The following is a 17,278-nucleotide window of genomic DNA, read 5'->3' as shown; positions in this document are numbered from 1 at the left end:
AAAGTTAAATTTAGAACTAACATTGTTTTGCAGGAAAAATTAAAAAAAGAAATAAGACGCACAAAATTACTCACACATTTCTTGCAAGGATTATAATAAGAGGAAAGTATGGGAATTAACATAAATAATATATTATCTTCCTTATCAAGAAATGAACGATAAAAACGGGAATATGTTTCGGGCACACCAAAATACATTTGCAAAAACATAAAAGAAAAGCTAAGCATCATTGGAAGGCACATCTTGATCAACCACAAAAGCTTCAGCGTTGATCTCGCTGTTAGGATCTTTGGAAAAACCTTCATCAGATCCATCCTTTTCAAGTTGATTTTCTTGAAGGGGAACTTCAAGATCTTCCTCCTCATCGCTCACATGCTCATAATCACTGTCGGGATCAGGAAGCTGCTCGTCATCGCTTATATCAAGAGGTGGAACAGTTACTAAAGGAAGTGATCTCTCAAGGAGAATTTTGTTCACAAGAGTTTGAGCCTTAAATGAGCATCACGAGCGACAACCTTCTCAGTGTTTTTTGTACCAACCTCCATGAAGTTTTGAAGATACGAGCATCTCCTCTCTGATCTATTACGAGAAGAAGTAAGAGCATTTGAAAATTTTGCACGTTCTTTACGAGCCTTAGCCAGATCGGATCTCAACTGAGAGATGGTATATTGATGCAGCTTCTCAGATTCTGCAAGAGCGAAGTTTTCGTAAAGCAAATATTTAAATGATAATAAAAAAATACAAGTAATTTGAGGAAGTCATCTCCATGTGACTACCTTCCCTTTGCGAAATGAGATATTGAGATAACGCAAAACCACTATTCTTCATATTTTCCATATCCTTATCAAAATCATCACCAGCCAAACCTTTAAGGAGAGACCGAATTTTCTTCTCATCCAAAGAGAGAGAAGCCTTCTCTTTCATAAGGGAATCATGAGACTCTTTTAACTGGGCATGTTGTTCTTGAAGTTGGTTCATCTTCACGGTCAAATTTATCTTACTTTGAATAATCTTCTCATTTTGAGCGGTTAATGTCTTTGTTGATTCATCAAGTTGATTCCTTAACGTACAAAGAGATTGCTCTTGGTTATCACAAATTTTCTGGAGAACAAGATATTGATGCGAAAATATCGCTTGTTTCTTTAAGAAAGACCGCTTCTCCATGAATAGACCTTGATTCTCATCTGACAAATTTTGATGTCTTATATCAGCACTAGATAACAATTTAGATAGATGGAAAATCTGAGAACCCAATGTCTCACACTGTTGAGTTAAATGGACATTCTCATTTGTTAGATTTTCAATCTGGTCAAGCGAATACGAATGCTCGTTATATAACTGGTTTATTTGGTTCAGCAACTTCTCATTGTCAGCGCGAGCATCTTCAGCGGAAAATTGAAGATCATATCTCTCCATAACGCGCTTATAATTTGAATCTTAATATGCGAACGAGGAAATTCAAAAAATATGGAACAAAAAAGATAAATTACTTCTAAAGGGGATGTAAGAGTGAAGAGAATTGCACCTCTAAGTTCTTTATTCTTGCTGCGAAGACTTTCGCACTCTAGAATTAGAGTTTGGAGTTCCCCTTTTAGCTTATTAAATTATTTCTCTAAAGCGAGTTGCAACACAAAATTGTTAGATTCAAAATATCCTTCAACCAAGATCATCCGGCGGTGAGATTCCTGAAAGGGAAACAAGATAAGCGTGAATATATAGTAAAACGATTTAAATAAAAAAGATATATGGGAAAGAATATTCACCAAGAGATCAAGAGCGATATGGACGCTAGGGTCAATACGAGAGAAGATCTCACTTCTTGTTTCTTTGTTTGGTGAAAAAACGCACAATAACTTACTCAGAGCATCACAAATACGAAGTTTAACGGGGTCAGTAATGGACGACTGAGCGGCATTGATAATATCATATAAATCTTGAGAAGCAGGATATACTCCCTCTAAGACTCCCTTACCAACAGAGATGGACTCCAACGAAATGGAGGCAAATTTAGAAGAAGAAGGAACATAAATAGAAGAAGCGATACTCATAGATGCAGGGGCAGTAATATTCTCTACAGGATAACATTTTCCACAGGTGCGATGTTCTCTACAGAAGTGGGAATGTTTGCAAACAATGGAATATTCACAAAGGTAGAGATACTCTGATTCACTGATGGTGCGGTCACAGTTGAAGGAGCAGAAATTTCCTTCACCGCATGATCAGCTGACACATCATCCTTAGCAGCAAAAACTTCGTTTGGAGAAGCAGTTATATCCACAGAAGCAGAGGCAATCAAGCCTTGTGTAGGAGTATCAATATTAACGCGAGAAGGGACCTCGAATTCCTTACGGTCAAACTCAGGAATGATGAGACCCTTGTTGAGCGTGGGGGGGGGGGGGGGGGTTTGCGAACTCTTTTAGTCTTCAAATTCTTACAGCCAACCATCTCGCATTCGGAATCCTTCGAATAACAATGCAGATAATAAACAGAGGCAACAATATTGTTTCATAAAAGAAAAAGTATTTCTTACTCCTTTGTTATGCGATGATTTCCTCTTGAGAGATTTTTTGTCTTTCAAACTTGAAGAAGAATTAGGGTTGGGAATTGTGAATTTGGTATGTCCAGAAGAAGAAATTTTGCTGAAACAGAACCAGTATGGGAATTAATATAACAATGGATTAGCACTATGATTTAACAGAAGAGAGATAGATCAGTTTCAACAGAATAAGAGAGATAAGATCAGTAAAATCAAAATCAAACCTTTGATGAGAATCCATAGAAACAACAGCAAAATCAAATTTGAGATCTCAAAAGATGAAGATGAAGAAATTTGAAGAAGATGAATATTTGCAAAGGACTCACATAAACCAGAAGGGAATACGAAATAAAGAAGAAAATACTATCTCTCTTCAAGCCTGGTTAATAAATAGACGAAAAAGATGACCAGTTAAATTCGAACATGCCGGTAATAAGGGGAGAAAATTAGCATGTGTAGACGGTTACACTGAATTCACGGAGATATGTCGGTAGACAAGAATAAGAAAAGGTGAATGGGTGTGGCAGTATAAATTGAAGGTTCTCACATCGCTATATTTTCCAAAGAAACGACATGAGAAGAGGAAAAATATAGATACAGAATACCGCACTAATAATGCATGCGAAGTATTGATTATCAAGACCAAGCGAAGACAACCACGTACAGCTCATTCAGAATGACACATTTAGTGATGTCAGCCTAGTCACGAGTAAAGTGTGAAGATCATGCGATGTTATAGAATATGTGCGAGAAGAGTCAGTGTAAGCGTGCGTTAGTGACGCACGCCAGATCCGAAAATAAGCGCTTTATTAGCTGTCATCCACTATGTAAATCCCTATATAAGGGACCGAGCGACCTTGTATTGAGAGGGATCTTTTGGATAGTTTAAATAAGGAATTTAGGAGAGAGAAAGATTGTTTGTTCTCCAAGTTAGAGCCTTCTCATAATTTTGTATCCAAATTGAAGATCTAATGAATGTTCTTATGAATTTTATGATGATTACTTGAGTTGTTCTATAGATTTCATTCAGGATATGGTTGTAGGATTTCCTGCAACTATAGAAAGTTTATCGCTCTATAAATTTGGGTTGATAGATGCATATTGTTCATATTAGAATGGTTGAAAGAATTGAAGGAGGAGGAGTAGCAATAGGAATAGATTTAGGCACAATATATTCATGTGTTGGTGTATGTTGCTGATACTGGAAGCATAATTGGTGATGTTGCATGCTAAGAATCAAGTTGCTATTAATCCTAGCCATCAACACTGTATTTGGTAAGTTGCTTCTTGATTGACGTCTTTACATCATTTTCTTGTTATGTATATTTTTTCATCATATTGGTTAATTCTCATGGATTTGATTAACTTAATTTTTTTTGTAAACTCGTTAGAAATTGTTTAATGTGGATAATACATGAACACCTTGCACTTAAAGTCAGCATCATCGTTTTGTGAATCTTCCTTCTTATTTGTAGATGCGGTCAACAATGCCATTGAGTGGTTGAATAGTAATGAACTAGCAAACATGAATGACACTAACAACAAGATGAAGGAGTTAGAGAATGTATGCATTGCTAAGATGTACCAGCAGGGTGGTGCTGGTCCTTCGCCAGAAAGCTAGCAATATGTATGAGGTTCCTTTCATCTACTCATCCAGCCATGTCACACATGGTTCTCCATCGTGTGGTTAAGCTTCGCAAGACTTCATTTGTTCTTCTTCGCATACCAACACCTGCTCTATGCCTGGCCGTAACACGTTGTTACTGATGTATGCTCCTAGGAATATTGATTGTAGATGGTTAAATGACCTGATTGTTCCCATAGGTAAATCCTCGAACCACTTCAACGCTTCTCCTGATAGGCTAGCCAGAAAATATTTGCATAGAACCGCATCATTATCTTCCCATTGTAACAAAGATCTCACATAAGCTTTTATGTGTTGTATCGCACAAGTGGTTCCATCAAAAATATTAGTGAACACCGGTAAATTGCACTTAGTTGGTACTCCCGCCATCTGTATTTGCCTTGCAAATGGCGTTTTTCCTGCTTCCTCAATGACCTCATCCAACTATCGCCTTCCCCCCTCTCTTCTTGTTGTCATCATTGCTTTTACTTCTGCCAACTCTCTTAAGATTTGTTCTTTCATAACTTGGTCTGCGTCTTATTGCATTGGCCTTTTCAACCTTTCTTGCCTTTCTCTATTTTCACGCCTGTTCTGACGTATCGCCTCTTGTACTTCTCGTTCTTCGGCTTCTTCTCTTCTTCTCCTACACCTCTCTCTTTCATACCTTGCATCATTCTGTATGGCGTTATATCTCTCAGCTTCATCTGCGGATCACGTTGATGTCTTATCATTTCTCTTCCTTGCAATATCATTCTTCCTTGTTCTGTAGTCAGTTTCATCATCCTGATCATAACGAATGTGATACCGCTCGCCTTGTTGTTCATGTCTATTACCTCTGTTACCCTCTTGCTTGCGGCAATCGACGCCCTGCTGTACGTGTTGATCATCTATTGGTTGTTGTTCTATGAGATGTTCTCCATGTAGATCCTGTAAGTCGTCATTTACTTGAAAGTTTTCGCCAATATTATCCAAAGGTGGTTCTTATCTGGTATCTCTTTGATTAGATTGGCTACGTCTTGATTTACTCCTGCTTTTCCTTGACCTTGAGCGTGTGGTGCTTCTTGATCTCTTCTCTTGTAATATTTTATTCTCTTCTCTTAGCTCATTATTCTGACGCGTCAGATTCACACGCTCTTCATCTTCTCTCCTTCTTTATGCAACCAGTCTTTGTCGAAGTTCTTCGATTGTCATGTTCTTTTCATTTCCTTCTATGAGTCCTTCCTCTCAAGTCCTTTGTTCTTTTTCTTCTTCTGTTGAATCTGTATTTGCAGTATGAATGCTTACTCTGTCATAATCAATGGTATTTGTCTCCGCTGGTTCGCGTTGAACCTGAATTTGTGTTTGATTTCCCCGATTATTCCTTTCTCCCATCCTTGATGATTCAACAACTTCGCTTCTCCTTCTTCCGGCGATTTTTCTGCTTCTTCTAACCGGGAGTGCTTGTTCTGCTGTAGGATTTTGTCTCACCATCTAATTTCTTGATTGAAAACTTTCGATTAAATCTTTTAGATCTAGTTTTCTGAAACTCTCAAACTATATAGAAATGTAGATTTGTTTATGAAGGAATTCACTAACAAGGTATATCACTCTGAGTTGTTTTCTAGCGCCAAAATGTAGTTTCAGAAAATCCTACAACCACACCCTTAGAGTAATCTATAGAACAATCTAAGTAATCGTCATAAGAATCATAAGAACATTCATTAAGATCTTCAAATTGGATACAAAATAATGAGAAAACCTTAACTTGGGAAGCAAATAATCTTTCTCTCTCCTAAATTTCTAGTCTAAGCTCTCAAAAAGATCTCTCTTAATACAAGGTCGCTCGGCCCCTTATATAGGGGTTTACATAGTGGATGACAGCTAATAAAGCCCTTATTTTCGGATCTGGTGTGCGGCATTAACGCACACTTATATTGACTCTTCCCGCATGTATTCTATAACACCGCATAGGTCTTCACACTTTACTCATGATTAAGCTGACGCATCTATAAACCCTTATTTTCGGATCTGGCATGCGTCATTAACGCACGCTTATATTGACTCTTCTCGCACGTATTCTATAACACCGTATAGTTCTTCATACTTTAATCGTGATTAAGCTGACGTCACCTGATGCGTCATTCTGGATAAGCTGTATGAGGTTGTCTTCGCTTGGTCTTGATAATCATTATTTCGCATACTTGACTGGTGTGCGGTATTTTGTACCTACATAAGGAAGGTTTACTTCAGCTGCAGAGGATTAGGCTAAGTGGACTGGTCCCAACCTCGGCCTAACTACTCAGTTAAATCATGTGTTGGGAATAATTTACATGAATATCCTATTTTGATTTTTGCGTGAGCCTTGGAATACAAGCATAAAACATTGCAACGTCTTACTTCCTTTCAATAGTTCCAATTTTAAACACCATAACGAAATTCCAAGCTTGTTCATTGATTCAGCTGCAAAGTTAGTCCACTTTGTATTTCAATTCCTCGAGTTTTTGGATTAATAATTAATATTGTGAAGTATTCTTAGGAAAATTAAATAAAATTATGAGATGCTAGAGTAAATTGAATAACTTGAAGAGAAGAGGTAAGACACGGAACTGCGTCGTATTTTAGCAATAATTATGAATTTTTTAAATGCAATAAGAAGAATGAAGATCCTACAACACATATGTAATTTCTACCCTAGTTTCTGTGAACAATATGAACTACTGTATTAAGTATCTCTTTACCAACGGATATATATTGTGATAGTTCAATTTATGTTGTAGGGCTTATATCCCATGGATGTGCGTCCCAACTAGGAACCTAGAGTTTCACTTTACATATATATAAAGGATATTGTATCCATGTAACTCTATTATCCTGATCAATAGAAACCTCTCTTTGTCTCTTTACTTTCTCCATATTTCCACTACAACACGTTATCATGCACGACTCTACCAACTGGTGCTATTTTTTTTTCTCCGTTCAAGATTGATTATGGATTATTCCATGCAGATTACTGTGTCAAAATTTCAATCAAATCAGAATATGATACAATCTCCAAAACCTGCATTTAATAAAACTGTGTACGTTCTTGGTTATATACTGTAAAAATTTCATAAAGATCCAACCATGAAAATACTCAAAAGTACGTCATATTTTCAACTGTGTCCACAGAAACGCTAACTAGATCAGTCATACGACGTCATGGATAAGCTTTTATCTAGCCGTTGGATTGAGTTGAAATTGTATTATGTTTGTCGAAACATTATTATAAATTTATTGTAAAAAAGTTCATAATCATCGGAGATATTTACAATTGTTTTCTGATCACTAAAGTTGGTTGATGAAATTTCCAATTTTAGGGTTAACAATATGTTTTGGGCTCATATGCTAATAGTTTCAAGGTTATTATCAATGGGCCTGAGTACTTCATATATAATGGAACATATATGTGGACTTTTGTTAACCATGATATAGTCAACCCAATGGACCGGGCATTGACCAATCCGTCGACTGGATTCTGATTAAACCAACTCGAACAAACTTTGACCTTTTGGACTCAGAAGTACTTGAGCACCATTAAAGAGCCTCTGATACTGAATTCAATTGCGTCTACAAGGTATTTACTTCCATCATGAAAACCTTCAGCCAATGACGATGCATTGTTAAAAAGATGAAGGCATAACTTCTACGTTTTAAGGCGGCATATTGATTTCAGACGATGGAATGCTCTGAAGGAAGTTTTTGAAACATTCATGAAATTTTTCCCCTAAAAATTTGAGTGTTCATTGGAATTTAAAACACTTGTAATATTGTCTCAAGTAGTAACAATACAAAGTAAATGTATTTACTGAGTATGAGACAGAGACGTAATTCAGACTCATTGGAATGAGAGTTGGACGCTTGGTATAAACATTTACTGAGTATGGTACAAGCGATGGAATGCAAATATCATATAGTAGCATCCAACTACAAGATATATAGAGAGAGTTTAAATGACAACAAACTCACTATATGTTAAAAGAAGGTCATACCCCCGCTTGTCAACTTTAGTGGCAGTAAGAAACTTGTCCAATTAGTACACTTACATTTTGATAAGTTTTTATTAATTATCTTTATTCAAATGAATTTTGTATAATTTCATCCTGGACTATTGGCTGTATGGTAGTTTAGTAAACATTTTTTTAGTTAAAATAAATAACTTTTTTATGCGAAGAACTAATTTCATAGTTTGTACTTATGAAATGAAAAGTATATCATTTTCATGAGATTAAAATACTCTATAGCACTTGAGATATACTCATAAGTACTTCAGTTAAAAGGATCATTCGTACATTATGACGAAAAGTATATCATCCTCATGAATTGTAACACTCTAAAATAAATGAGATAAATTTTCTTTTGTTACGTAATAAGGACACACCACTTATTACACGAAGCTCTTAAGGAAATATATTAAATTGCTTGTTGAATTGTTTCCTTATGTAATACCATGCGATGATTGGATCATTACAGATAATAGCCGAACGAAAAAATGCTCAATCTTTGTTGCCTAATTAGTATAAAGATTAAAAGTTACATGAGCTCTATAAGAACCAAGAGCCAGTCACACTTTGTTAAGTTTCTACGAAGTCTGTGCAAACTGTTATTGAACGAAAACTAACCGTGAAAATGGGAATGCATCTACAAATTACCTCAAATGAATGTGAAAGGAATCACATTTTAGAGAAAATAATGAGTCAAGTAGTCTAGTGAACTGTAAGTCACTAATACTTGGATAATTGACAACGTAATGTTGGGAATTGACTCACTCAGGTTTTGACATAACCATAAAGACACTTTGGTTGTGATATGATGTTTTGTTTTGAAAGAACTCAAATGGACATCCTTTTATTTGAGTTAACAAGAAAATGGGGATCACAAAGATTGAAAGAATGCAAACAACATCTTTCACAATCAACTATTTCTAAAGTACCAGAAACACCACCTCCCCACCCATTATGCTCTTAAAGTAATAAAGCATGTAACTTATTTTACAAAGTCATTCTTAGTAAAAAGGATTGAGACCATCCTAAGATGCAAATGATAAACAACCTATTTTTTTCAAAAAAAACAAACAAGGTTATATTTGTGGGCAGATCTATACAAAATGCGGTCCATTCAAGTGATTTATGGCTCTGCTGGATAATTTGAAGTGTTGAATTAATTATTGTTCACAAGAAATTATGCGTTCTTGAAACAATCGTAGCACATATTATACAATTTAAGGTCTCACCACCTTGTTATTGCTAGATATTTTACATCGAAAGGACTTGATGGATATTGCATGTTTAATAGGATCATTGTAGAGCATCCTATACCCCATGGTCTAGCATAGGCTACCATCATAGGTTATATATGGTGTCTAAGGATAGGTTATGCGTAACAACCTTCCTACAAATGCTTGGAGGATATGCAATATATTATGCGCATATTCATTTATTCGTTTTAGAACCCACAATTAGTCAACCATTTTTCCGTACCAGTTGGTAACTGGTTATAAGCCTGACATTTCTGTTCTTACGCATTTTTTGTTGCACTATATATGTGCCATTACGAGTCCACATCGTACTATGATGGGTCACGGAAATGATTAAGTAATTTTGTTGGATATTTACTCTCAACAATTATCTGCATTTTAAAACCTTTGGCAGGAGATCTCTTACTGCTAGATTTGCAGGTTATCACTTTAATGAGACAGTCTTCCCGTCGTTAGGGGGAGATAAGAAAAAGTATTTTCTAAGGAAACGACATGAATTGTCGTGGTGTGTTCCCACTGTGTGTCATATTGATTCTTGTACTCCACAAATGTAAATGTGAAGGGACAAAGAATAATCAATTTTCAGAATGTACACTGACGCCGCTAAAGTGACAAGATCACACATACCAGCTGCAAATATTCCTGCAAGGTTAGAAATCCTCAGTATGGGGTACACCATAGACTAAGGTGTTGCAACTACACTTGGTGGAAGTGTAGTTGAGGCCGTGGCTCCATAAAGGAAGATTGAGAGACCACCAGGTTCGATTAATGCTCACCTAGAAAGGAAGTATATGAGTAAGGCACAACCTAATTTGTATCATTAGTGAAATCATCTCATTTAATTGTCTCTGACTATGTCCATGTATCAATACTGGAGGACGCTCCGAAGTTTTAAATGATTCTAGAGAACAATGAAATCCTGACGGATTATGAGAATGCACATGAGTCAATGGAAGGATCATGCGTGCACAATGATGATATAATACATAAATAGTTGCTCCAGAAGTAAAGCACAATGATGTCGAACCATTCTTTATTTTGATTAATTTCAAATAAATAGCATATTTGGCCTACACAATCCAGGTAGAACTTAGTTCTTTAGAAAATATACAGGTATTTGGTGTGGTAGTGCTAACCAACCAAGTGTAAAGCCTATTGGACATACATAATTAATTTGTCATAAAGCATAATGAGAATAAAGTAGTCTTAAAGTATAAAGACTCGCCTTGTGGCGCGAGGTTTCTCACAAAGCCCTGGAATTGTTCTCTTGTGATGAACGTTATAGAGTTCCGCTACTTAGTTAGCTTGGTAATTTCAAAAGGACTTGAAATGAAGCATATGTATGTGGTTGTTACGTATCTCTGAAAGAATCAAGAGATATAAGATATTTACAAAAGTACTTGATATACTTTTGTTGCCCAAATCAAGTAACTCTAAACCACAGAGTGTGTTTACAATTAGATAAAACGTTCACTTATAGATTGAAGCAATTAGGCGGAAGCGACATACCCGTCTAAGTGACTATTTGATTGGGAAGGGATAAACTAGTAAGGTTTCGTACCATGCGTATTAAATAAGTTCATGATTCAGAATTATAGCTATCTATGTCGACGGTATGGACATGATAAGTACTCTTAATGGAATAAGAGATCTTACAAGCTATTTAAAAATCTGAATTTAAGATGAAAAATCTAGGAAAAGCTCGACCGAGTACTGAGTTGTGGGATATTATTCCACCGTTTTGCATATGTCTAAAGTTGTCAGGAAATTTAGCAAAGACATGCATCCTGATAGCACTCCCATGATTAGTCGAGGTTCAAATGTAAGTAAGTGACCATTTCGTCTAAAGGAAGATGACGAATATGTGTTGGGAGATGAAATTCCCATATCTAAGTACAATAGACGCATTGTTGTACTTAGTATAATAATGTACTCTATTAATTTTTACATCCTTAGTGAACTTGTTAGCTAGATATAGCTCAGCGCCAACGCAACGTCATTGGAATTGTATAGTGAATGTAATCATGTACTTAAAAGTAACCATTGATATAAATTTGAATTATCCATACAAAGACATTAAAAGGAGTGCTAATGAAAGTGCAATCCAAAAGTTGTTGATTATGAAGGAACAATAATCTCTTCTCCAACGAAAGTAATCATGGGTAGATATGGTAGACTATTTTCTAAGTCATTATCGATATTCAGTTTCGAAAAGTACATGACTAAAGGAACTGTCTGGAACAACTCTGAAAGTAATCAGGGGGAGATGCCGACATCAGGGGAGGATCCAAGGATATGATGTCGACATATTTTACTTCGAAATTGAAGATGTGTTGTACTCTTTTTTCCTTCGATCGAGAATATTTTTTCCCAAAGGGTTTTATTATTCGACAAGGTTTTTAGCGAGACAACACTAAAAACATCAAGTATGTTGAACGTTGAAGACACAGAGATCACGTTGATATTACTGAAAATATCTGAATCAAAGAAATGGAACGCGATATTCTTTTAAGCAACTTAACTTCCAGAATCAACAACATGGTCTTATAAACATTCAAGTCACCAAAGTAAAGTGTGATAAACTCCTTTTGAATGCATTAGACTAATGAAAATCATCTGACATCAGGGGGAGCATCTAATGGTATGTTGAACTATTTTCCTTCACCGAGGTTGCTTTTTCCCATAGGGTTTTGTTACTCGGCAAGGTTTTTAATGAGACAACAATAAACACCGGGAATGTAATTTCCTATCTAAGGCTATTGTCTTTCCCACGAGGATCTTCTGCCTTAGGAGTTGTGAAGCAACTAGTCAACTTCCACGGAGCAAAGTGATCATCTACAACGGATCACCTTTACTTACATCTGTCACGTTGTACTCTTTTCCCTTCGTCAAGGTTTTATCCCACTGTGTTTCCTTGTCAAGGTTTTAATGAGGCAACGTATATGCATCCAACTTTTTTTCTAAGTTTACTTAATATTGTACTCTTTTTCTTTAGTTCAGGTTTTGTTCCTCTGGGTTAGCCTGACGAAGTTTTAACGAGACAATTAACTTAGACTCGTCGGTCTTTGAAGATTGTATTGCATGTGATGAACTACATGTAAAGTACGAGACAACATGTGAAGAGTTGTATCAAGGTTTTCCCCACTGAGATTTTCCTTATCAAAGTTTTAATGACGCAATTGATTTCGGCACAAGTCACCAAGGAGGGACAACATTTGAAGAACTATATTCGAAGAATTTTATGTGAAGCACTGTATACAGAGTTCTGTTGGACCGCATAAGGGGGAGTGTTGTAGGGCTTATAGCCCATGGATGTGCGTCCCAACTAGGAACCTAGGGTTTCCCTTTACATATATATATATATATATAAAGGATATTGTATCCATGTAACTTTATTATCCTTATGAATAGAAACCTCTCTTTGTCTCCTTACTTACTCCATATTTCCACTGCAACAATTTAAACATTTTAATGGATCAGTTGACTTGGGCAATTTCATTCAGTATCTATTAACTCTATTGTGGTGGTGTTGATTTTACGTTCTTATATTGCTTTCCTTTCTGATGGTCGGTGAATGCAGCCGCCCGACCTAAAATCGGTTAGTCCACAAATCCGAACAAAATCAATATCTGGCTGTCTCACCCGATCCCATCACGGCATTGGTCCAATTTGAGTAGTCTAGCGGTGTTAAAAACCAATTTTATAGCAAGTTATTTTGATTTCCCAAGGTTTTTTTCTAAAACTTGAAACCATAGGTTTCTGAACGGACCAACTAATGGTGTAGGCACATTACAAAAACGCATATTATCTGACATTGACAATGCATGCCACTCACGCAAAACAAACGGCCGTACCCGCACACAATTTGCCTCACTATGTCCATTTGCGATGTATTTGAGTTCCTTTTAATGGCTACTAACAAACTTGAAACAATGTGTTTTATATTTCTGAAGTTTTTAATCGCGTAACTTTCCTCAGATGGATACACACATTCCCTTTCAACATGTTTCTTCTACTAATGAATACTTGCCTTGTTAATGCTTTAGAATCAGCCCGAATCTTGTATAACTTCCAAGTTTTGAGTGTACTGCTATATTTAGTTATATCCCAAATTTAAAACGGTTAATTGCCTAATTCATTTACAGTGTCTGTATATTTAAGCAGACATTGATGCAAAAAGAAAAGGCATCAAATTTGAGTCGGAACTAGCATTGGAGTTACCAGATGTCCGGTTGGTATGGTAGTTTCTTTCCAAGAGACAAGCGCAGAAACCTTGTACGTGGAGGAGGACACCCATCAATGCCACCATCCCCTAGTCCTAATGAAGCGTGGGATCCTCCTTCCAGTCGCGGTAGCTCAGGTTCTTTTTTTGGTCGTGGTAACTCAGATTTTTTTGGCAGTTTTAACATGGGTATGGATTTCAGAAACACTCCTGATGCTTTCATAGCGAGAGCAGAATTTCCAGCAGGATTGAACGACCAACAGGTGAAGTTCGAAGTCGATGGGGGGAGGGGTAAAATCTGGGGAGAAAATAGCAGCGAAAGAGAATACAACAACGGTAATAGGCGCGTCCATCATCAGACTACTACCAAGATGGCTAATTGGTTCGACTTTCCGGAGGATGTTGCAGTTGATCAGGCTAACGGATCCATGGCAGATGGCGTTTTCAGCGTTACCTTCCCTAGAGGGAGGAAGTGAAAAAGTTTGTGCACCCGCCTTATTCACTGGTTACAATTAATTAACAGTATTGAAATTTAGTAGTATACTCTCGGTAGGTTTTATTTTTTGGGTATGTTAATAAAATAGACTTGTTTTCATATGTGAAAAGTCAACGTTATGATTTCACTATCATACTAATAGAGGACCACTTCTCATTTTTTTTGATTCTTCTTAAAATTGGTTTGTAGGAAGCAGCGATAAGGTAGGTACTACTTTAGTTAAAATCAGCATACTTTTAAAATTCACAAAATTGGTCAAAAAGACCAAAACATAAATTTTCTGGATGAAATAGATTCTTAGCTTTAGATACTGTTTATATGGACATTAAACAGAAAAATACTGTTCATTTAGCCAAAATGGATATTTGACCCAGGAAAATAAAACAAAAAAAATATCAATCACCTAAAATACCCTTAACTGCCAAAAAGCAACCATTGAGCCATGGAAAAGCCCTAATTCCTTTGCCTGACTGATTAGATAAACATCTTGCTCAAAAATTGGACTTAATGTTTTCAACTCATCAAGGGACAAGTCCTGTAGCTCACACTTTTTTGAAACACACAATGCAACTGATCATCCAACTATATCATGGGAAGTCCTAAATGGAATATTCTGCACAATAAGAAAAGATGTATCAGAGTTTTTGTTCAATAAATCGGAATGATTTAACAGACACCTATAAACACAACCAACGGTTTACATTCTTCCTTCACTAACGTCTGCCAGTTTTCTATGCTCAATCATGTAAATATAAAAATTCATAATGAAAAGGTCATTTTTATACGGAAAACCAAGAATGTGGAAGGATAGAACATGCCTTGTTTACTAGATAAAAATGGCTTATTGTTCCAAGAAAAAATGGCTTACTCTATCAAGATGTATCCCAGATATAACTACACATCAGTAACGCCAGAAGTATTACCTGTAGATCACGGTTGTAAGCCAGGGGAAGTCCCTTGCAAAGTACAAGAAGGGTGACAAGGTCTCCTACAACTCTAGCAGATTTTCCACGAACAAGTTCCATTGGGTCAAGGTTCTTTTTTGAGGCATGATGCTACTGCCGGTGGAGACTGCATCACTTGGGGTAAGGAACCCAAACTCCCCCGACGCCCATAAAACCCATTCTTCACCAAGTCGAGAAAGATGGATAGCTACAATTGAATTTGCTGACAAGAATTCCAGAACGAAGTCATGGTCTGAAACCGCGTCAATGCTGTTTTAAAACCATTGAAAATAATTACATATCTTAACCAGCTTCTGAAAATCATAGAAATGAGCGCAACTTTACTTAATTTATATGCAACATAGATGGTGAGCTTGATGCCATTTCGTATGGCATTAATAAGTGGTTCATACATGGAATCCTCAAGTTCTAAAGTCTAAAGCAACACAAACATGTCAGTAAAACCGTATGCAAGAACATTCTACTCTTAACGCAAAGAGAATGAAGAAAATGGCAGATGGTCAGAGAGAAGTCCATATAATGAACGGTATATTACATTTTACGAGATGAAACTGATTTCATCCAGCATATTCCGATGAAAATACAATTATATAATAGTCTATAACTAGATGAAACTAGTTTCATCCTGCATATTTTGACAAAAAAAAAATTATTTACAGTTTACAACTAGATGAAATTGGTTTCATCCTGAGTATTCTTACGAAATTAAGGTATATTAATATGTAAGTTATATGAAACTGGTTTCATCCTGCACATTTGGAGAAAATACAGCTATATGAAAGTTTACAACTAGATGAAATTGGTTTCTAGCTGAGTATTCTGGCGAAAATGGTATATCAATGAATAAACTATATGAAACTAGTTTTCATCCTGCATATTTTGACAAAAAAACAATTATATTACAGTTTACAACTAGATGAAATTGGTTTCATCCTGAGTATTCTTACGAAATTAAGGTATATCAATATGTAAGTTATATGAAACTGGTTTCGTCCTGTATATTTGGTGAAAATACAGCTATATGAAAGTTTACAACTAGATGAAATTGGTTTCTAGTTGAGTATTCTGGCGAAAATGTTATATCAATGAATAAACTATATGAAACTAGTTTTCATCCTGCATATTTTGACAATTTTTTTTTTTACTCAATCTTAGAAAGGATTAAACTGGTTTCATCCTATTTTAAACTTGTATAAAAACAAATTCAAAAGGGATGAAATCAGTTTCATCACCAGCAAACAGGGATGAAAGCAAATTGAACTAAACCTAAAACATGATGAAACCGTTTTTGAATAAAATATAACTTTTTCTTCTCTTTAGTGCATCTAGGTATATGAATTCAATCAATTTTGTAAAATGGAATGTATACAGAGGCAATATGCTTATTCAAACAAGTTTCATCCTACTTTAAATCAGCTCAAACTGCAGATTAAACCTGGATGAAGTCGTTTTCATCCTGGAATCAACACAATTTCACATCACACAGACCAATTTCGCAGCATACACGCTGATTTCTTAACAAATTTCTCATTGACAACAATTTTGACCAAATTTAATTGAACCTAGATGGATGATTCCAGCTTCGTCCAATTTTAAATGGGTAATAAGTAAAATTGCCATAATCTTGAGCATGGGATAAGATTATGGAGAAATTATGAAGCAGGTGAATCCAATTTCAAAATCAGTAAAAAAAATGAAACGAAAGAAAACCTAAAATTAGTAGATAGAAATTGTAATTATCCTTTTTATGGTGGTGATTAAGAGAAGATTTGATTCGGGTTTTTGGTGGTGGTCGTGATGATAAATACTTCTGATTGAGTCGACTTGGTGTTGATACTGACGAGGATTTTTGGTGTGGTGGAATTGATGGTGGTACTGGTGGTGGTGATGAAATTTTTTTGAAGAGGGAGTTTGATTTTCCACGGTGCTGATGGCGGCGGTGGAGAATGAAAGTTGGTAGCTTTTCAGATCTAATTTTTGTGAAGAAGAAGACGAGAAGAAGACGAGAAGTAATGTGATACGAAGGGGAAGGGTAGTAAGATCTCTCCCGTTAAAAAAATTCTTCTGGTCATTTGACTCAGGCCTAATATCTACCTGTCCATATGGCCCAGAAAATGTGCGCTTTTGGCCATATCGCCCTTTTTCTGTTTAAAATTTGAGAAA

General features: G+C 36.0%; 1 protein-coding gene across 1 annotated transcript; it reads left to right on the top strand.

The window, feature by feature from the left end:
* Window positions 1-13,656: 13,656 nt before the first annotated feature.
* Window positions 13,657-14,130, top strand: LOC113324044 (17.7 kDa class I heat shock protein-like). The gene has a single exon (XM_026572382.1). It carries the CDS (start codon window positions 13,657-13,659, stop codon window positions 14,128-14,130), a length of 474 nt encoding a protein of 157 aa, XP_026428167.1.
* The last annotated feature ends 3,148 nt before the right edge of the window (window positions 14,131-17,278 follow it).

This window comes from Papaver somniferum, chromosome 11 (assembly GCF_003573695.1).
Source record: "Papaver somniferum cultivar HN1 chromosome 11, ASM357369v1, whole genome shotgun sequence".
NCBI classification, from domain to species: Eukaryota; Viridiplantae; Streptophyta; class Magnoliopsida; order Ranunculales; family Papaveraceae; genus Papaver; species Papaver somniferum.
Note: the sequence above shows the minus strand (reverse complement) of the source record. Positions and strands in the feature narration are given on the sequence as shown.

Coding starts and splice junctions, on each gene's coding strand:
- LOC113324044 (XM_026572382.1), top strand. CDS start 13,657: ATGTCCGGTTGGTATGGTAGTTTCTTTCCAAGAGACAAGCGCAGAAAC.